The sequence below is a fragment of the Octopus bimaculoides genome, chromosome 1 (assembly GCF_046866305.1).
Source record: "Octopus bimaculoides isolate indiv1 chromosome 1, ASM4686630v1, whole genome shotgun sequence".
Classification (NCBI taxonomy): Eukaryota; Metazoa; Mollusca; class Cephalopoda; order Octopoda; family Octopodidae; genus Octopus; species Octopus bimaculoides.
In genome coordinates this window covers 194,788,288-194,810,484 of record NC_142928.1, presented here as the reverse complement: position 1 = coordinate 194,810,484, position 22,197 = coordinate 194,788,288, and the positions used below count along the sequence as shown (strand labels likewise).

The window sequence follows — 22,197 nt, the reverse complement described above, 5'->3', positions numbered from 1 at the left end:
AAAATGAAAGATGTATGAACACGTATATGAAATGGACGTGTGTATGTGTGTGTGTATGTGTGTTTGTGGGATCTTTATGATTTGACGGCCAACATTTTTTTATGTAGTGTTTTTGGTATCGAAACACTTTCAAACTTCGTATACTTCTATATTTTGCGGTATAGAACAGATAAAAAATTTTGTATCCGAAGTTATTTCACGTTAAAAATTGTCTTATTTCGATAATTTCAACTAATCACTGACGTCTATTCAGTTGAATACAGTTACTGCTGTGACGGTGTATATGGTATTAATCCCCGTTAGTTCTGACATTTCCGATTAACTAGACTGTTCGTAAACAAAGTGGAAAAAGCCATCAAAATACTTGAATATTGCCTGCACTTGTTATTGGAGCTGGCAGAATTATTAATACACCTCCACCAAGTGCTTCATTTCCTAGAAATAGCAGCCAAATCTTCTTCAAATCAAACTCTAGTTTAGGGTTAGGGTTCGGATTTTAGGGTTAGGGTTGGGGTTAGGGTTAGGGTTGGGGTTAGGGTTAGGGTTAGGGTTAGGGTTATGAGTTATAGGGTTTTAGGGTTAGGGTTAGGGTTATAGGGTTATATAAACAATATATGCGTATAAATTACGATTAAACCGGATGAAATATGTCACAGGGAATAACATTTTTATGACCGGCCAAAAATTATTGTTTACGAAAGAGCACTGACTGTATTCAGCTGAATAGACGTCAGTGATTGGTTGAAATTACAGAAATACGACAACTTTAACATGAAATAACTTGCGATGTACAATTTTTTGTTAAGAAGGCTAAGAGAAAAAGTTGTTTTGTATGACACATTCTACCAGTGTCCCAAGTTTGAAAATGTTTCGTTAAGAAAACAAGTGTTGGTCGTCAAATCATAAGGATCCTCTTTGTGTGTGTGCATGAGAGAGAGAGAAAGAGAGAGAAAGAGAGAGAGAGAGAGAAAGAGAGAGAGAGAGAGAGAAAGAGAGAGAGAGAGAGTGCCACTTACATATACATGAGAACACACACGTTCGCTCACTCACTCTCGCTCATTCTCTTTCTCTCACACACACACAAACACACATGCACATGTACATACAAAAAAGATGCACGCATGTGTATTGATGTATGTACGTATACATGACAAACATTCCTTCGCTTACTCTCTCTCTTTCTCTCTCATTTCCCTTCTGTCTCTTCCCCCTCCCCCTCTCTCTCTTACACACACACACACACACGCCCATTTCATATACACGTACACATATCTTTCACTTTCTCCTCTCTTTCACTTTATAACAAAAGTAAATAAATAACATATTTTCATGGAAATTAACGACCTGAAAATAATTAAAAAGCCATTAAAATATTCTCTGTTTGAAGAAAGCTAAAGTATAAATTCTTGCTGAGCAAACAACTTACATTTTTGAAATCCCATTTAGTTAAAAATATTTCTAAATCGTTAAAATATTGTGTACGTCTAAAAGTCAATGTTCTTTTGTTTGATCAGAGCGCACGAAGACTATGTCTATGTATACGCCACAGACAGTGGTTAGGGTAGCGGACTCGCGGTCGTAGGATCGCGATTTCGATTCCCAGACCGGGCGTTGTGAGTGTTTGAGTGAAAACACCTACAGCTCAACGAGGCTCCGCTAGGGGATGGTGGCGAACCTTGTACTCTTTCACCACAGCTTTCTCTCAGTCGCTCTTCTTATTTCTGTTGTACCTGTATTTCAAAGGGCCAGCTTTGTCACACTCTGTGTCACGCAGAATCTCTTCGAGAACTATGTTAAGGCGTACACGTGTCTGTGGAGTGCTCAGCCACTTGCATGTTAATTTCACGAGCAGGTTGTTCCGTTGATCGGATCAAGTGGAACCCTTGTCATCGTAACCGATGGAGTGCCGCGATATATCAAAGATGGCGGACGTGTGTCTGTGTTGATTGACACCCCATGACATTCGTTATATGTGAGTGTATTCTGTATGTGTGTATGCGTGTTGATGTCACGGAAGCTATGTTTCGTCTTCTTTTTTTTTTTCAAGAAATAAACAAAAATTGTGTTTACATCTTTTCATTAATAAATAGAAGTCCAAATGTCACGAAAGTGATATGCAAAGAAAAAAAAGATTAAGAAAAAATATACTATTTCTGAGATATTTCGGGTACAAATAAACATCCCTAGAGTCTTAGTATTATTAAGATGGTAAACGCTGAAAATCACAACGTTGGAAACTTATAAGCCAAGGCGATGGGTCATTTCAATTTGTATAAATCTTTTAATCCTTACTTCTTTGCAGACTATGTTCTTCGTGTAAGTTACCCCTGTTCTCGTCCCTTCTTTGTCAGTGTTGATAGCTTTAACTCAAGCATCAGATAAGTTGCAAGCTCTTGAGAATGCAACATATTGCTGACCATGGCCGAATACAGGTTCAGGCAAGAACAGCCCCACTCTATCAAATGTCTGCCCTTGAGATTTATGGATAGTCATTGCATAAGACAGGCGAAGGGGAAACTGGTTTCTTTCTAATGTGAATCGCAAGTTTGTGATGCGCATGCGTTAAGTATTAGGTGATATAAAAAATTTAGTTCAATTCACAAAAAATTACTTTTCTCCATCCACTCACCATCACCACCTCCAGCACTAGCACCAGCAACAGTAGCAGCACCACTCTGTCTGTCTGTCTCTCTCTCTTTCTCTCTCTCCCGCTGTGCCTTTCTTTAACAGTATTCTCAGCTAAATATGTGACTGAGAACGTTGACAACCGATGTTTTTGTTCATAAAAAATTCATTTATTCAAGGGTTTAAATCTGTCAAAGTGAATAACTCTTTGACAGTATGTATCAGTTATTTCCCCTGTATTGCAATCCCTTCGATGACAACCTGTCAATGAGATGGAAATTACGGATGACTGAAATAAGATGGTCAAAAAGGATTAATGATTTCTAATTTTGGAATAAGGCCAACAATTTTTGTAGGGAGGGGATGAGCCAATATCATCGACCTTAATACTACACGGTATTTCCAAAAGAGGACAGGCAAAGATGAAATTTGAGCCATTGATGTGAAAACCCGAAAAATACTAACAAGCACACATAATTTTCACGTAAACAAAAAAGGGAAAATGATCCAAAACGTTTAATCCATGACTGTTAAAAGAACAATGTTATGTATTCCACACAATATTGTACTATGCTGTATTTCACTTCTATTCTTGTTTCTGCTCTTATTCTTATTCTTATTCTATTTAAAAGTATAGGCACACCTTATCTATTCTTAACTGACTTTTATATGGGTTATCCGACCCCCACCCACCCAACTACTTGGACCCACTGAAGATGCCTGGGAGCACATCCATTACCCAAGCCTTGTCTGTTCATCCCTGCACAACATTGAAGTGATGGAGATAACCTGGAAGATTTTGTTGCCTCTTGGTAGAAACGGCCGTAAGGAACTAGTACCTGCCCACCCATTTATATTTTTGCTCATTTGTAGGTATTCACATCCTTGTCTATGCAGTTACCAGCTTTTCCCACTCGTTAATCTGTATCACTCATACATGTGTGTGTATTCATCCAATACAACTGAATAGATAGACATGCTTGAATGCTTACTGGCTAATGTCTGTCAATTCTATATCCTCTCCGTTTTCTTATTCGCCGTATAAATCATGGGTAAATCCCTTTTTTGACCCCTGCCCATATATAACACTCAATTGCGAGTGCAATAACTAGCACTTGACTATGAATAATTGGGTACACCACCAGCAGTATATTGGATAGGTACTATCCCTTAGATGGTTTCTCAACCTCTAACTCACACAGAAATATATATATATATATATATATCATCATCATCATCATCATCATTTAACGCCCACCTCCCATGCTAGCATGGGTTGGACGATTTGACTGAGGACTGGCGAACCAGATGGCTGCACCAGATGGCTGCACCAGGCTCCAATCTGATCTGGCAGTTTCTACAGCTGGATGCCCTTCCTAACGCCAACCACTCCGAGAGTGTAGAGTATATATATATATATATATATATATATATATATATATATATATATATATATATATATATATATCTGTGTGTGTGTGTAACGTGTGTCAGATGTGGGAGAGACGACTAATTATATATATGTCTCTGTGTGTGTATGTATTTGTGTGTGTGTGTGTGTGTCTCCGTCCGTACCCCGCCATTGCTTGGTGCGTCTTTATTCCCGGAACTTAGTGTTCAGCAAAAAGAAAAAAAAACGATAGAATAAGTACTAGGCTTACAAAGAATAAGTCCTGGTGTCAATTTCTTCAACTTTAAAAACCCTTCAAGACGATGCTCTAGCATGGCCGCAGTCAAATTACTGAAACAAGTAAAAGAATAAAAGAATACATACTGACGCGTATCGCATATCTACAAACTTTGAACTTCAAAAAGATATCGTTATGTGTCTCATTGTGTGCGGTTGTGAGCACTGACCTACTTTAGTTTTCGCATTAAATTCTTATATAATCGTAAACTACGTCATCTGAAGCATATTTGAAGAAAATTTCGTAAAATATCCATTTTTCTGAATGTTATGCGGAAACAAACCTGGGGACAGGGTGCACATTTGAGTAGGTAAGGCTCTGTGTGTACCCACAGAAGGTTTGTGGGTGGGGGAAACATGCCAATCGGTTGTCACCAGGTAAGTTTCACTGAGGTCATTGACAAAAATGAAAGTGAAATCTTCCCTAATCTACTTTCACCGTGTATTTCCTATTAAAACTATTTCTTTCTCTCTTAATCAGCCACTTACTTTTTTATATTTTGTATGTTGCAAATAATGATAATAAACCTATATAACAAAGTTCTCGTGAAAGTAAATGGTGTAAAAGAGGGCAGAGGGGAGGTGCTTTTTTCGGAAAAACATTGATATCATACAAAGTTAAACCAGTCAATGGCTTAAAAACCATCAGATAAATATTCAAGTTTCAATTTTGCTCAGAATTGTTACGAGGTAAGTTTGTGCTTTACAACTTCCTAATTTAATTTCTTTAAAACCATCTTTTGATTGTTTTACAAATACTTCACAAAGTCACTTTCAATACTTTTCACTACATCATAACCACTCAATTTTGCCTCATGACTTCGTTTACTCATAACTTTCAGAAAAATTGATGTTTTTTTCTTTTTTGTTTTTTTTCCTGAAATGTTCTACAAATACCTTTCAGATTCAGGGTCGGATTTAAACCATAGGGATCACGGTACACTTCAGGTTCGGTGGGCCCCTTATAGACAAGAATTAAAATCTTAGAAAATTGCCAAATTTAAATCTCAAAACCTATCTCTTTCAAATAATTAAATTTGATGAGTTAGGAGAGAAAGTTTAAACAAATGACCGAAAATGTCGCTTTATTGATACACTTGTTCATGCCGCCTGAATGCTGATCGCTTCGCGCATCATACAGAGGAGCTTGGCTCGGGAAAACATCCCCTCCATCTTAGAACCATCTGGATTGTCCAAATGTGATGGGAAGAGATCTGATGGCCTCACCCTGTGTCCCTGGTCCCTTGTCTGAGATGTCACAGTTAGCGACTCTTTTTCTTCTTCTCACATCCTGGATACTGCGGTCAAGACGAGATCCACAGCTTCTGTGGCCGACCGGAACAAAATCTTGAAATACCGCAATCTGTCAGCCAACTACATTTTCCATCCTTTGGCGTTCGAGACGTTTAGTGGGGTCGGACCACTTACTGTGAGATTCCTGTCTTCATTGGCAACTCGCCTTGCAGAGGTTAGAGTTCGGGTTTTAGAGTTAGGGTTAGGGTTGGGGTTAGGGTTAGGGTTAGGGTTAGGGTTATGAATGAGGTTATGGCAAAAAATAATCATAACCCTGTAGGAAAGTGGTTATACACCATTAGGTGTATACCCGCTTCCGTACATTAAATTCTGAAGAAACAACGAAACGCAGATTCCGATCCATCAACACAACAATGTTTATTTACAGAGTTAATAGGCAGCAATTCGCCCTTTGGCCGCCGAGACGCCGCCAGTAATGTTGGTTGGCCATTTGTCCAGCTCCAGAGCTGGAATGTTGGAATGAGCTGCCTCCAGAGCCGGAATGTTGGAGACACTGCTTGACACGTCTGGGCTCATGGCCGGTCGGCCGAGAAAGAGAATGAATAAGGGCGCCAAACTTGGATGTCCAATCACCACGCATGCGCATGAGACAAGGCGTTACTACATGGCTCCCCTGCGAGTGCTGAAAGCACGAAAATAGAAAATTTGGAGGAACGCCTGAGGCAAGATGGCCACCGAAACCAACCACAAGATGTGGAACAAACACACACAAAGAAAAATCAAAGAAATGAATGTACACTTGTGAGATACATGCATGCAATGTACAAATGAATTGACAATGACAAAACAACTGTGATGACAACTGTCCAGGAAACTGGAATCACGCGATGTAAAAGTCTGATTGTTTTTTTCTGAAAGGAAAGAAAATATATGAGTGCACAAGTGTGTGTGTGAGAAAAAAAACACAGAACATAGTAAAAGTGTCTGTAACATAGACTGTGAAAAGTCTTAAAACACTGATATGGAGAAAACCATTTCGTATTAAAATTCCACAAGGAGATAGAATGTCCATACGCAGGAAGTTGCAGTCAAGGAGCAGAGCTGTAGTTGAGCGTCGATGCTGGGTGGGACCTGTGTTACCTGGTACGGAATATTCTATAAAAGTTACACAAGGAGATTTAGAATGTTCATACGCAGGATGTTGCGGTCAAGGAGCAGAGCTGTAGTTGAGTGTCGGATGCTGGCTGGGACCTGTTACCTGGTACTGAATATTCTGGATGGTCTGTTGATCGTGAGTGGAAAACATCCACTCTAACAGAGACGAGATAAAAACCGGGCTTGTTGATGTTGGTGTTGCTGGCGACGACAATGTGGTACAGTACCTTGGTGGTGAAGACGTCGGCGCTGGAAACTGGTTATAGCTGTGTTCTGTATGTGTGTGGTGGTAAGGATGTCATGTTGACGCTGTTGGTGAATCTTGTAATACGTAGTTGAAAGTGCTGCTGCTGTGTATAGGACGAATAATACATTTGTGGCAACACAGCCATATTGCTCGAATTATTGTTGTTGTTCGACTGCAGCTTTTGAATTAACTGCTGTAAGTGCTGCTGCTGTTGCGTATCAGGAGAGAGAAATTTGACAGGGCGTCTATTTGAGAGGTACCGTTGGTGGCATTGCTGGAAAATGCTGTCATGAATTCGGAGCTGCGAGCGAAAATGACCAAAAGATCCCGTGCAAATGAAGATAAGCCAGTAACTCTTCCATTCTCCGGCCGAGAGAAACGGAGAGGTGACGAAATATGCTGAACTGGGAACAAGTAAGCATCAATAAATGTTATGTACTCACTGAAATGTAACTGTGCATTTTACTGCTATTTTCAGCAAGTAGAGGACGCTGTGTAAGAATGAATTGACGTCTCGTGAAACATGTAGGAAACTGCTCAAAAAGTTGTTAGGATGAAATAACCGTGAAATTTTTTGTGTGAAAAACCACAAAGGTCTTAGCAGTAAAGAAATTTTCGGTTATGGGCTCTGGAAGTCATTGACAAAATGAAAAACTTTAACGTAGAAAAATTTTCTTAGTTTTTCACTTGTGATAGATGAGAATGTAGAGGCAATCCTGATGTTGAACGTCGCGAAACATACGAATTCAATGGCTGTTGAAACGAGATCTGTAGATCTTTTAGCTCGGGGTACCAATTGTAGTATTGATATGTAGCTCAGATTTTCGGCTGCAGTCGTTCTTTATTCAGGGTCATCAATTGTAGGAAATCTCCGGGCTGCGTTTGTTCTTGAGTTGGGTAGCTGTTCGAAATGCCGTATTTACTTATGTCTGCAGCGGCAGTGTAGTATTATTGGTCGGTAGATCAGAATCCTCGGCTGCGGTTGTTCTTACTCGGGGTCACCAATTATAGGGAAGTGGTTATACACCATTAGGTGTACACCGTTTCCGTACATTAAATTTCTAAAAGAAACAACGGAACGCAGATTCCGAACCATCAACACAACAATATTTATTTACAGAGGAAATAGGCAGCACTTCGCCCTTTGGTTGCTGAGACGCCGTCAATGATGTTGAGTGGTTATTTGTCTAGCTCCAGAGCTGGAATGTTGGAATGAGCTGCCTCCAGAGCCGGAATGTTGGAGACACTGCTTGACACGTCTGGGCTCATGGCCGGCCGGCCGAGAAAGAGAATGAATAAGGGCGCCAAACTTGGATGTCCAATCACCATGCATGCGCATGAGACAAGGCGTTACTACAACCCTAACCGTAACCCTAAAACTAACCCTAACTCTAGAACCCGCATATGCGTATAAATTACGATTAAACCGGATGAAATATGTCACAGGGAATAACACACTTAACACCAGCAGAAATTTATTGTTTACAAAAGAGCACTGACTGTATTCAGCTGAATAGACGTCAGTGATTGGTTGAAATTACAGAAATACGACAACTTTAACATGAAATAACTTGCGATGTACAACTTTTTGTTAAGAAGGCTAAGAGAAAAAGTTGTTTCGTATGACACATTCTACCAGTGTCCCAAGTTTGAAAGTGTTTCGTTAAGAAAACAAGTGTTGCCCGTCAAATCATAAAGATCCGTTTTTTTTCCTTTTTTTCTTTTTTCTTTTTAATTTTTTCAATTGTGTTCTCTGTTTTGTCGTGTTTTCTAGTTTGATTTTGTAAAATAGTAAATACTGTGAAGGCAATAAAAATTATAACTTGCAATTTAAAAAAAAAACTTAAACTTTCGTTTTTCACACATCCACTTGCGGTGGCGAAGAGTGGGGGTGGGGTAAGGTTTTCTTTCTTTTAATGTGAGTTACATATGTTTCAGAATGTAGAAGATAAAATGACAGAAAATTACGAAAAAGACAGGAATCATTTTTGTGGTTGTTGCTGTTCCAAAGATAAGATGAGTGTGTGTGAGAGAGAGAGAGAAAGAGAGAGAGAGGGAGGGAGAGAGAGAGAAAAAGAGAGAGAAAGAAGGAGCGAGTGGGGTAGAGACACCAATATTTCAAAGACGTGGATTTCAAAAATTCTTTTTATAAAACGGCTTCCCTTCATTGTTTTGTAATGTGTTAAAAAAAAAGAAAGAAAGAAAGAAAGTGCCCCCCCCCCCCCGATAAAAACAGGAAAATTGAAACAGCTATTTCCAAAAGTCTTCTTTTCCAGTTTCCATTAAGAGTAGGTGGGGTACAATAAGTAATATTTACTGCATTTTTGACTTTGAATAAAATAGATTTTTTACAAATGTTCACTACCTTGCCAAAATTGTATCAATGGAGTAAACACCTTCTCTATTCGCAGTAAAACCTATAATATATTCAGAACAATATTTCAGAAAATTATCAGTTTTCACTTGGCATATAAAAGACAAATATAGGCGGGGCAAAATGGGTAACACAAGACTAGATAAATATGCCCTTTCATTTCTCTAGAATTAAATTTGCAAAATGGATCATACACCTAAACATCCATCCTTAGACATCAGAAAGATCAGAAATGCAACAAAATCATAAATATCTTGGTCACATGAAAGAGGATTATGGAAAAATAGCACATAATATGAAATTAACGAAACTCAGCTAAATCTAAAAGCTCAACATAAAATATTCTTTATAGCTTCTTCCTTATAGCTTCTTTGCCAAAAATTATCCACATATTTTATTTCATACCTCATTTACAATTGGGTCAAGTTTGAGGAAAAGTTTCTTGAAAATACTATCTCTCACCTACGTATCAAACTCTCAACTTCAACAACATCTACATAAACTAGGGGTTCTTAACATTTTTTTCTTACCTGTGAACCCCTTTGATTCTTATTTTACTTCTATGCACCCTCCCCCACATCCACCATACCCATTCAATGTTTAAAAAATCATATTAGGACTTGTATTAAAATCGTTAACATATCTTGTGTACTGTAGACCTATAACCAATTTCTTAACTAAATTCTACAGAAAATTAATGTTCCTAAGGTATATATTTATTAATATAAGGTAGTACTTTAGTGTTAATTTCTTTAATGCAAGTCTGGTGGTTGGTGCTGCTCTGCTAGTTTTAAAATGTTCTGCTCTTATGTTCTCAATGGTAATTGAAGATCACCTTTTTCTACAATGTTGATTCGATTATCAGCTTTTCACAGTAAATTAGTGACATGGCTGAAACCAAATTCAACAAAGGAAGATAAAAGAAAAGCAGTAAAGTACAACTGCACTTCCACTCCAGGATAGAGGAGGAAACTTTGTAGCAGTGTCATTTCTTTTCCATACATTATGTTCTCCATCTTTAAATCTTGCTAGAAATATTTCATCATTCTGCAATTCAATGAGATTCTTCTGCAAATAGATATCTACATCAGCAACATGAAATGTCACCCAACGCGGTATATTTAACTGCAGCAGGTCATTAAACTAAGCTTGCATATCATTAGGCAAGTTTTTCATATGTTCAGTAAATAATACAAGGTCACCATCATGCAGATTAATGTTAATTGATTCCAAACAGGGAAATTGTAATAATACACAGCATATAATATTTATTTTCTAGAGCTGTACTTTGGAGGATAAAAGATCAAAGTCTTCTTGAAGCTGCTTATCAGATATATTTATCAAATATCTCTGATAAATAAAATATATCACATTTAGCTGCAACCGTTTGTTGGCTGAGATTGTTGTTAGCCAGGAATGAGACAATAATATACCAAAGTACAAAAAAAAAAAAAAAACTGACGCAGACAGTTTACATTTTGATAACCATATCATGTTTGTGTGAATTACAAAGCATTCAAATTGTTCATTTTGATTTCAGAATTCATAAAAGATGCGGTCTTGTAAATAATATCACAATATTAAGGGCATCGTGCAGGTGTGCACTTAATTGTTTTGCAAGTAAGTGTTGCTGGTGTTAGTACACAGTTTATACGAAATACAGCATTTATTAAACAGGCAATAAAATCTCTCTATCTGCCAATCATGGGTGGAGCACTGTCATTAGCACAAACTCATATGTTTCTCAGGGGAATATTATGTTCCTCGAAAAAAGTGAGAGTGCCTTTGAAAATTATTTTGCCTTTAGCATCTGTTTTAAGACGTCTGGTAAAAAGAATTTCCTCTCTGAATTCATTACCATCCAGAAAAAAAAAACAACAAAAGACAAAACTGATCATATGCCAACAGCAAAAGAAACAGCAAAAGAGGACACTCACTTACAAACTGATTACCCTCAAACAGGAGCTAAACGCTGTCAGTGAGAAACCCCAAAATCAGAAAAGAATAACCAAGAGAAAAACAATAAAAAAGAATTTTAATCAGAACCAGGCAGCAGTTTACAGAGACATGAGAGGAGGAGCAATGAACATCACACAAGCTCTTTCCCGAGAAGACTATAGACTCCTTCTGGAGAAAAACCTCGAGTGAAAAGAAAGGAGTTTAACCCAGATGCTCTGTGACTGGAAGAAATCCAAAGAAGTTATTGCTCTTGCATTACATCCAAGACATACAGCATTGATGGTGATACCCTTTAACTGTGATCCAGAAACTCCAGGATGGGAAAGCACCTGGAAGAGAGTTGATTGATGGATATTGGTACAAGAAGCTAACTTTCTACAACCATATCTTATCAATCTGTACCAGCAAGCTTTTATTGGGAACAGTAGCATACCACATTGGTTAGCTCTGGCACAGACAAAATTGATCCCCAAATGCAGAACTACCTACATGACAAAAAACTACCAGCCGATTTCATGCCAGAACTTAATGTATAAAATATATACAGCAGTTTAAAACTATTCCTGCAACACCATTGTGAAACCAATAACATTATCACAGCAGAACAAACAGCTGGGAAGAAGGGAGCCTGGGGATGTGCTAAGCTATTGTTAATCAACAAAACTGTGATGTCAGAGGTGTGAGAGCATAGGAGGAACCTAGTTTCAATGTGGCGAGACTACAAGAATGTCTTTGACTCTGTTCCCCACTCATGGATTCCAGAAACCTTCAACTTGCTATAGTTCCAGTGAGAATAGTCGAAACCATAGCTGACATGATTTCATCGTGGGCCACCATATTAAACTTAAACACAATGAGTGGCTGTATTATCACTGATAGAATACAGTGTCGCAAAGGCATATTCCAAGGTGACAGCCTCTCTGTGATGCTCTTTATATTTTCTGTAAATTCCTTGTCATTCATGCTAAGGAGGTCTGAAGGATATCTCACTGGTTCACAAGGAAACAGAAATACCAAAATTACACACTGTTTCTTTGTGGATGACTTAAAACTTTATGCAAAGAGAGAAAAACTTTATGCATGAGATGAAAAAGAGCTTTGAGCTAGTTAGAACATTCTGAAAGGATGTAGGGTTGGAGTTTGGTCAGGATAAACGTTGTTATATGGTTGTGAAAAGGGGGAAGACTATAAACCTGACTAACAGCATCTCCATCAACGATTTAACTGTTTCCCCTGTATTTCACGAGGAATGTTACGAGAATCTGGCGGTAGATGAAGATATACCTTACAATAGCACCTAAAACAAAACACGTGACACTAAAGAATGTTCCAACCAAATAAAGAAACTTTGGACCTCAGATCTCTCTGCATTCAATAAAACAGCAGCACACAATGTGTTTGCAGTGCCAGTACTCATACCAATATTTGGACTGCTTGATTGGATGCTAGATGAGATCCGAACCATTCATGTGAAAACCTGGAAGTTACTAACAAGCACAGATAATTTCCACATAAACAATGATGTAGACCACGTCTACCTAAAACAAAAACAAAGTGGCAGAGGCTTAACATCGATCCAAAATGCCTTTCAATGCCGTATCATATCCCATCGGCAACATCTTTTAACCACCAAGTGTTGAAGTGCATCTCTTGACCAAGTTTGCATACATGAGTCCAATAACATCATAAGACTTGGAAGGCAGCTTCTTGAGCAGCATTCCTTGTCTGGTAACCTAGAATACATACCCAAATAAGTCGCACGACTCTACTGCAACGTATCCTCAGATGAAAGGATGAGCATATAAGAGCAGAAGACCATACATGGTTATGTTAGTAGAAAGTTCTGTGATGATAGTAACATAGATCATCAAAGTAGTCTATTGTAGACCAATAGCCGGATTACTACCTCCCACTTTGAAGGGTATGTGTTTGCAATGCAGGAACAGGAAATATCAACCAAGTTCCTGATGCAAAAAAGGGATAGAGATGCAGGAAAAGCAGTAAAATGTGACAATTGATGCAGACTTTGTGGAGTTCACACTGAAGATATCACATATATCATAAGCAGTTGTCCAAAAATGTCACCACGGTATTATCTACCGATGAGATATGACGTTGTAGCTAGGACACTCTATAATGAAATCTGTTGGAAAGATAATACTGAGGACAAAGAATAAAAACCCACAATATGGTAGAAGCCATAGCCGCTCATAATAAAAAGGAATACTGGTGGAATGTACCAGTGAAGACCTCAATAAAATGTAAGCGCAACAGACCTGATATAATGATTTGAGATAGAGAAGAGAAACTATGCCCAGTTGTGGAGATTAACTGCCCAGCAGATGTTAACATAAAGCTGAAGATCAGTGAAAAAGAGAACACCTATGCTGAACTATTGAGAAATCTGCAATTACTCTATCTAGATTATAAGTTCAGGTTTATACCTATAATTATTGGGGCACTGGGATATGTAACACACTGCCTAAATACCAATCTTGAGAAATTAGGCTTCTAAAAATGAGAAAGGAGAAAAGTAATCTGAAGACTACAGATCCAATCTATCACTGGAACTGTAAAAATCTGTAAAACTTTCCAAAAGTTTACTATTTAAATATATATGAGCATGTCTAGATATGCGACTATATGCATGAGAATACATACATATATATATCAGGTCATCCCATAAGTTCTGTCCGAATTTTGAATAAAGAAGACAAGTGATCAAATGTTATATTTAATTGAAATTTAATCATCAATGTACTTTCCCTGATTATCTATGACTTCCTTCCATCTATTTACAAGCTTTTTAACCCCATCAATGTAAAACTCTTTTGGTTTCAAAGCAAAGAACTCTGAAATGTCAGTTTTGACCTCCTCCTGGCTTGCGAAAGTTATGTCCCCCAAATGATTCTGTAAACTACGAAACAAATGGTAGTCTGAAGGAGCAAGGGTGGGAGAATAAGGTGGATGAGGAATATTTTTCCCAACCAAGCTCTTCGATCTTCTGTGAAGTGATCTTTACAGTGTGAGGTCGCGCATTGTCCTGATGAAGCATCACTTTTCAAGTCACTAAAGCGGGTCTTTTTTTCTTCAAAGCTTGGTTCAAACGCTCTAATTGCTGACGGTAGACTTGAGCATTGATTGTTGCATTAGGTGGTAACAATTCAAAGTGAATTACTCCTTTGCAATTCCACTAGATAGAGAGAAAAACCTTTTTCCCATGAACTTCCTTTCTCGGTTGTGGTTGAGCTTTTTCCCTTTTACCAAGCCACTGTTTACAACGTTTAACATTTCGATAGAAGATCCATTTTTCGTCACAAGTCTATCCAAAAAGGGTGAAATGAGTTCGCGAGAATGGAGAGAAGAGCAGATGTCAACTCGGGATTTGCAGTTGCTTTCGGCCAATTCATGAGGCACCCATTTTCCAAGTTTAGGAACCTTTCCAAGGTGTTGAAGATGACGATGAACAGTTGTATGGTTTGAACTAAGGTTTATTGCCAATTCTTCAACTGATTCTGCAAGATTTTCTTCAAGTAATACCTCAAGGAGCTTATCATCAAAGTCAACTGGAGGTTCTGTTCGATCTTCATCTTGAAGGCTGAAATCTCCACTTCTGAATTTTGCAAACCATCTTCTGCAAGTTCTTTCATTCAAGCATTCTTTCCCATAAACTGAGTATATGTTTTGAGTCGCTTCGGCTGCAGAGTTACCTTTTTTGTACTCATAAAGCATTATGTTCCCCAAATGCTCTTTGGATACTTCCATGTTAGAAAAAGTTTTATTCAAAGAAATTTTAATTCTATTATTCTATAAAATAATTTTTAATTAGTTTAAATGTACACAAATGCATAAAAATAATTTTTAATTCCATTAGACATTCTAAAATACTATTAAATTTCATTCAGTTTTAAAAAAGGTAAAATCGGACAGAACTTATGGGATGACCTGATACATACATACATACATACATACATACATACAAAAATACCCTGTTGTTGATGTTAAAATTCCAATGAAGGAGCCTAGGATCTAGGTTAAAAACTGGTTCTTTCTCTATTGGCAAGAAATCTTGAAATAATACATACATACATACATATACCATGACTACTTTGAGCACTACTGACCTGCTGTGCCTACCCTGTTCTTTGGTACCAAAGCCAAGAATGTGTGTGAACGATCAGTTATAATTTTGTTGCTGTTGTTGTTGTTGTTGACGTTGCTTTTTCTCAGTATTATTTCTTTCATCTTTCTAGAAAATTCCCAAAGGAATTTTATGACCAGCTTCATAGATATATTCTTTTATTTGTTTCAGTCATTTGACTGTGGCCATGCTGGAGCACCACTTTTAGTCGAGCAAATCGACCCCAGGACTTATTCTTTGTAAGCCTAGTACTTATTCTATCAGTCACTTCTGCTGAACCACTAAGCTATGGAGATGTAAATACACTGACATTGGTTGTCAAGTGATGGTGGGGGCACAAGTACAGACACACAAACACACATACATGTATACATACATAATTATATATATATATATATATATATATATATATATATATATATATATATATATACAGTGGACTTCTTTCAGTTTCCATCTACCGAATCCACTCATAAGGCTCTGGTAGAAGACACTTGTGCAAGGTGCCACTCGGTGGGACTGAACTCAGAACCATGTGGTTGCTAAGCAAGCTACTTACCACACAGCCACTCCTCTGCCTATGTCTTCTTTTTTTAGATTATTTTTTCTTTATTCTTGTTTTGAAAAGTGGTGTTAGTAAATTAGTACAGAGAGGATTTCTAGCAACATATTTCAGGGTGTTTTTTAAACAAGTTTCTTCATCCTAGTGCACCATTGTATAGGATCCACATTGAAAACTATTGGTCTAAAGCACAATTTTTCATGGTTAAATGGCTAAGTGTGTTTGTTCAGTATGTTATTCAGCAGGTTAATTCAATGTTGAGTCCCTCTTTCTCTCACATGTCCACTCTCTCTCTCTCTCTCTCTCTCTCTCTCTCTCTCTCTCTCTCTCTTATTATCATTACTTGCACTACCACCATCAACACTACTACTTTTAAAAAAAACATCATCAACTCTCAAAATTTCTTTGTCTCTCTTTCTCTCTCTCACTGTCTGTCTTCGCCACCGTCCTCACCATCTCTATGCCTACTATTACTCTCACCCCATCATGAGGAATAGTAGGAGTGTCATTGAATAGTGAGAGAGGGGGGGGTCTAAGTGTGACACACTGACACACAGATATTAATTTTTACATTTATTATATTAAATATGTATATATACATATAACGCATTGATCCATGATAGAAAATTCAACAAAAAATGTACTCGATCTGGTGAGAGATAAATATTATTTATGTAAAGATTACAAAACATGTATTAAAGCGCTACTAATAGTTTCATATGTTGAGAAATCTCAAACATATTCTTCAGGAGCAAACCACATATCATAAGGTATGGATTTCTCATTTACTTTCCATTTGATCACATGTGCTGTTTCATTATCTTTCAAAGTCCATATGTAGCCAGCCAACTTAGTAGCTTTACTTTTGTTCCTATGTCGGAAGGAGGCTATGTGACTGGCATAGCGATTTTTAAATTCTCCTCCTCATAATCCAGTGGAGGTCTTAACAGTTGTATTATTATTTACAGTTGCAGTAACTTCTGCCTCATATATGATAGATTTAGTCATACATCGTTGGTCTAGTGGACAGGTTTCTGGGTCACAACAGTTGCAACTGGATTTAGGCTCTTGGTATTGACCACGTGTAATGATACTCTTCACACTGGGGCAGCAGCTCTATGATAATGTCACAGAACGCCTATTGAATATTTTCCTCTATCTGTGAAGGGCTGGAAAATGTTTGTCTAGGAATGACAGGAATCTTTTACCAAATTTAGTTTTTATATTAAGGAGAAAGAGAGGAGCAAACCAAATCATTTTCCTAGGCCTATTTTAGGTTTCTCATTATCCTGATTAATACTGGAGTGGTTATGAACTACTTTATCTTTGATCTATTATTAATATTTTGATTATTATTAGAGGGATTATATATTAATTTATCTTTGAAGCCACTATTGGCTAGGGCCTTGTTATAATAGGGGGCAGCTTTGTTTAAAATTTCTTTGGAAGAAGAGAGGTTAGACACTCTGTTACTAATATTAGCTATCAGATTTTTATATACTACAGGATATATGTGAGTTTTTCATTGGGCTTATGGAAAGTTTTATATGAGGAGGAGTTTAAATCTAGGGAAACATCTAAATAATCAACCATACAGAGATTAGTAGTTACTGAGATTTTAAGTCCTAATTGATTAAAGGTAGGATATAGTTGCTTCCTAAATCTACCAAGAGTGTGACCATCACACCCATGGGAAATACTCAAACTGTCACCACGATATAGGCCAATGTTATGAGCCAGGTATCTCAATGTGTTTAATATAAGAACATTTATATTAAACGCATTCAGATTTAGACACTCGGTTCCAAATCTAATTTTAATTGAATGTTTCTGTCTTTAATAATGTGTTACCTTTTAGAGATTCCTTAAGAGAGAGATAGTGTGTGTGCGTGTGTGTGTGTGTGTGTGTGTGTGTGTGTGTGTGTGTTTGTCTGTGTTTGTGCATGTACTCCTGTGCTTTAAGCTAGTCTCTCAAGGCAGAAAGAGAGAATGTGTATTTATATTATATCAATATGGATTGGTAAACTATCCTGTGGCTAAGGCAACTTACTCCTTTCTCATCAAATTCAACTTTGAAGATTCTTTATGTAATGCATTGGTAAGGCACCAAAGAATAGCTTGTTGAGAATTTGCTGAGCCTTGTTGATTGGCCAGTTGTAACCCAAAAGTTGTACATTAGTCTGTTAAAACACAAAGGGGGAAAAAAAGCAACTGATTTTGTTTCCTTGCTTTCTACATTTTAGCTGGAGTCATGGTGACTGGCATTGTGACAGGAGTACAACCCCAACAAAGCAACTGACCAATCACCATTGCCATATAAGGTGGTTCAAGAAGCAAGGGTTGGACACATAATAATCTACTTCATTTTGTTGTATCTTATATATTAAAAGGCAAGTTGTCTGTCCGTCTGTCTGTGTGTATGTTGTGTAAACCACATCTATTCCTACAATTTTCAACTGAATTTCACCAAATTTGACATGTGTGCTCTCTTTGACTTAGGACGCTTTTTCTTATAATTCTTTCCTCAAAATTCCGCACCTCCAACATAAATAGACTACTCTCAATTCGCCTAGGATTTGGCTTGAGCCAGTGAAAAAACATGACACACCCAACTGGAAAAAATCAATACTTTACTTTTTCAGCTGTGGCGAGCTCTTATCGACTGCTTGCACAGTACTGCCAGCAATATTCATTTGCGAGTTACGATTTTCCACTGTTTTCACATGAGTGCTTTTTTCCATATAATTATTCCAACTTAAACTAGCCACTTCAAAACTCTTACCCAAAATTAATTCGGTCTGTTTGATTAACATTTTTGCTAACTACATTTTACTAATTTGTGGGTGCTACATATTCTCCGCTTTTTCCTTAGAACATTTTCTATTGCATAAACTGGTAATTTTCCGCCATGCCTCAATGCAAAAGATCCAGTATAGGTCGGCAAACAAATGCTGGAAAGAAAAGTAAACGCATGCATGCAAATGAATCTGCTGGAGACGCCACCAGGAGGAACTTTCTCAATGCACTTAGGATGGCTTCAGCATGAAGAAGGGGAAGTGAAGAGCACTGTTGTGATCAGTTAGCACGTATTGCTGCGCAACGAATCGCCCAGAGCAAGCAACGTTCAGCACACCGAACAAGAAATACTTCCTCAACTGCTGTTGCACAAGCTCCAGAGACTGCAGCACAACGTCCAGATCGACTTACAAGAGATGCTTCCTCAACTGTTGCTGCACGAGCTGCAGAGACTACAGCACAACGTCCAGATCGACTTACAAGAGATGCTTCCTCAACTGCTGTTGCACAAGCTGCAGAGACTGCAGCACAATGCGCAGTTTGACTTACAAGAGATGCAGCAGCAACTGCTGCTGTGTGCACTACAGAGACTACAGGGGAAAGACGACAATGACTGGAGACTACAGCACAGCAAAAGGCTGCACAATGTTCCTACTGAAGGCCGTGCTCCTCGCATTGGTCAATGACAGCATTCAACTACAGTCCTACAATTGACTACAGTAATCACCCTGAGGTTCAAATAGGCTGCATGTCCACAACTTGCCAATTTTGCGGAGCTAAAATGTGACCTGGGGAAACTCCCGACATGTACGGCTCCAACGGTAAGATGACAGTACCTCTTCTACAAAATCCTCCACCCCTTTTGACTGATCTTTTGACAGGGGCATCTCCTTATTCTCATGACTTTCTCAAGCTGATACATACCTACAACTGTGCATTCCAACTGACTTCCTTTGGCACCAACATCATACCAATTGTCATTTCATGCCTTCCTTTAAAGTGCAGGGGCAGATTTACCCTAGAATTGGTTCCTTGCATCTGCATGACGCTGCCTCACCTCAGTTTCTTCAGCTCTACTTTATGGGAGACTACGCTGACCAGGCGTACTTAACAAATAGCCCCAGGCAATGCTGGGTACACCTGCTAGTTTCTATTAGATTGATGTTTTCTGATTTTTCTGTTTTTGGTTAGTGTCCTGGAAGTTTTTTAATCTCTGCTCTGGTTCACTATCTTCATTATAAACAATTTGATTAAATATTTGAGGTGTCCTGTGTTGTGGTTTGTAAAAAGTGTTTCTGAATTATCATGAGAGAAAATGTTTTGTGTGGAGACAGCATGTTTTAGTGACATAAACTTGTTTTTAGGTGATTTCTGTGGAGCACCAGATAGAGCCAGTAGAGCACCAGATAGGTTGCTTTGTGGTAATCATTCTGACTCTTTGCAATGCTGAAATCAATTTTGTCTTTGATCATTTTGGGGTCAATAAACAAAGTACTGGGGTCAATTCTTCTCTCCCTCTTTTTAGAAGAAATCAGTTTTGGTCATTGATGGCCTTGACATCATCATCATCATCATCATCGTTTAATGTCCACTTTCCATGATGGCATGGGTTAACTTGTTTGAAATGGAGCTGGCCAGGCTCCAATTGTCTGTTGTGGCATGGTATCTACAGCTGGGTGACCTTCCTAATGCCAACCACTTAACAGAATGTGCTGGGTGCATTTTACATAGCACTGGCATGAGAGTGTTTTTATGTGGCACCCACACCTGAAAGGACATGCCTGTATGTATGGAGGGCAGCGATTTTACTTAGCTTCACATGGTTCTTCAAGTACAGCAAATCACCACATCCCCTGATCCCTCCGGGTCTAAAAATACCCAAGACATGCCATTTCTGACCATAGTGACCCATACAACCCCATCAAGAAATTGAGGGCCCAACACAAAGCAGTATTTATAAATTAGGTTCACCTGGTTTAGTTTTATGGGTGAATGGTTGTGATTTTCTTTTGTTGAATGTATTCCGTGTGATGTTGTGGCATTAATCAGGTTTATAAGATTGGTACTTTTGGTTGTTATTGATCCTGTTGTTGTTGTCATTGTTTGGGAATTGTGGACAAAATGCTTAGTGATATTTCATTCATCTTTATGTTATGGGTTCAAATTCCACTGAGGTCATCTTCACCTTCCATCTCCTTAGGGTCAATAAAATAAGTACCAGTTATACACTAGGGTTTATATAATTGATTAACCCCTCTTCCAAAATTTCAGGCCTTGTGCCTATAGAAGAAAGAATTGTTTGGAAAATGTGTATTTAGGTGAAGTTTGTCATACTAAAATGGCATTATTTGATAGCATCTGTGTGTCTGTTTTATTGAAAAACATCTTTTTAAAGATTTTAAAGCTGGATTCGTTCAGAGGTGTGACTTTCAGATTTCGTGCACATATGTTAGAACTCCTGTTTCTGTGAGGGAAATTAGCATTGTTCAATCAGGAATGCCATAACTTCTTTGCAGATATTTTCAACACAAAACGATTTTAGCAAGTGTATTCATCTATTTTAAAGATAGTTGGGAGAACTTTTGAAAAACTTTGGCTGTTACTTCTAGCATATCTGGACTGTTTGAAGGCGACATGTATTTCAGGTTTATGTCAGACATGTAAAGTGAATGTTTATGCTGTGGATAGCAATATATTGTTACATGGATGGTGAGTAGTAACTGATATTTTTTAGCATTAAATTTTTGTTTTATTTTGCAGAAATATCTACCTTGAATATGGAAGAAGATGATGAGGGCAGAACAATATTGGTGTCAGGAGTCCCAACTGATTTCCGTTTGGAAGCCATTCAGCATTATTTTGAGAACAAGAGTAGATCAAATGGAGGACCTATTAAAGGAAACCCAAAATGGATTGGAGATTCTGGCAAAATTATCATCACATTTCAATTGGCAAAAGGTTAGAAGAAATATTCATTTCATGAAATCATTTACAGACAATTTGAATAGACTTACCGTGAACACATTAGATTAATAAAAAGCAATGTTAACCACCACCACCACCACTACCACCATCATCGTCATCATCATCAGTTTTCCGATATTGGTGTATGTTGAATAGTTTGACAGGATCTGATGAGCTGCATTGACCTTTGGGGTCAGCTTTGGCATGGTTTCTATTGCTCGATGCCTTTCCTAATGCCGACCATTTTACAGAGTGGACCGGGGGCATTTTTTCCTGCCATCATTACTAGTGAGGTTGCCAACTAATGTCCAATGAGTACTGTTTCCTTTAAGTAGTGTATGTGCATATACACGTATGTGTGTGTATGTTTATCTGATCACACACACACACACACACACACACACACACACACACACACACACACACACACACA

General features: G+C 38.0%; 1 protein-coding gene across 2 annotated transcripts in view; it reads left to right on the top strand.

The window, feature by feature from the left end:
• Window positions 1-4,766: 4,766 nt before the first annotated feature.
• LOC106883257 (protein mono-ADP-ribosyltransferase PARP15) overlaps window positions 4,767-22,197 on the top strand; it is an 89,580-nt gene continuing 72,149 nt past the window's right edge. Inside the window, exons 1-3 of one of the 2 annotated variants that reach the window (XM_089364922.1) lie at window positions 4,792-5,002; window positions 18,248-18,394; window positions 21,561-21,758. In XM_089364922.1, coding sequence (XP_089221048.1) covers window positions 21,578-21,758 — 181 coding nt within the window. In that variant the 5' untranslated portion in view covers window positions 4,792-5,002; window positions 18,248-18,394; window positions 21,561-21,577. Of the gene's footprint in view, window positions 5,003-18,247; window positions 18,395-21,560; window positions 21,759-22,197 lie in introns of both variants that reach the window. The other variant, XM_089364929.1, reaches the window with a different exon arrangement.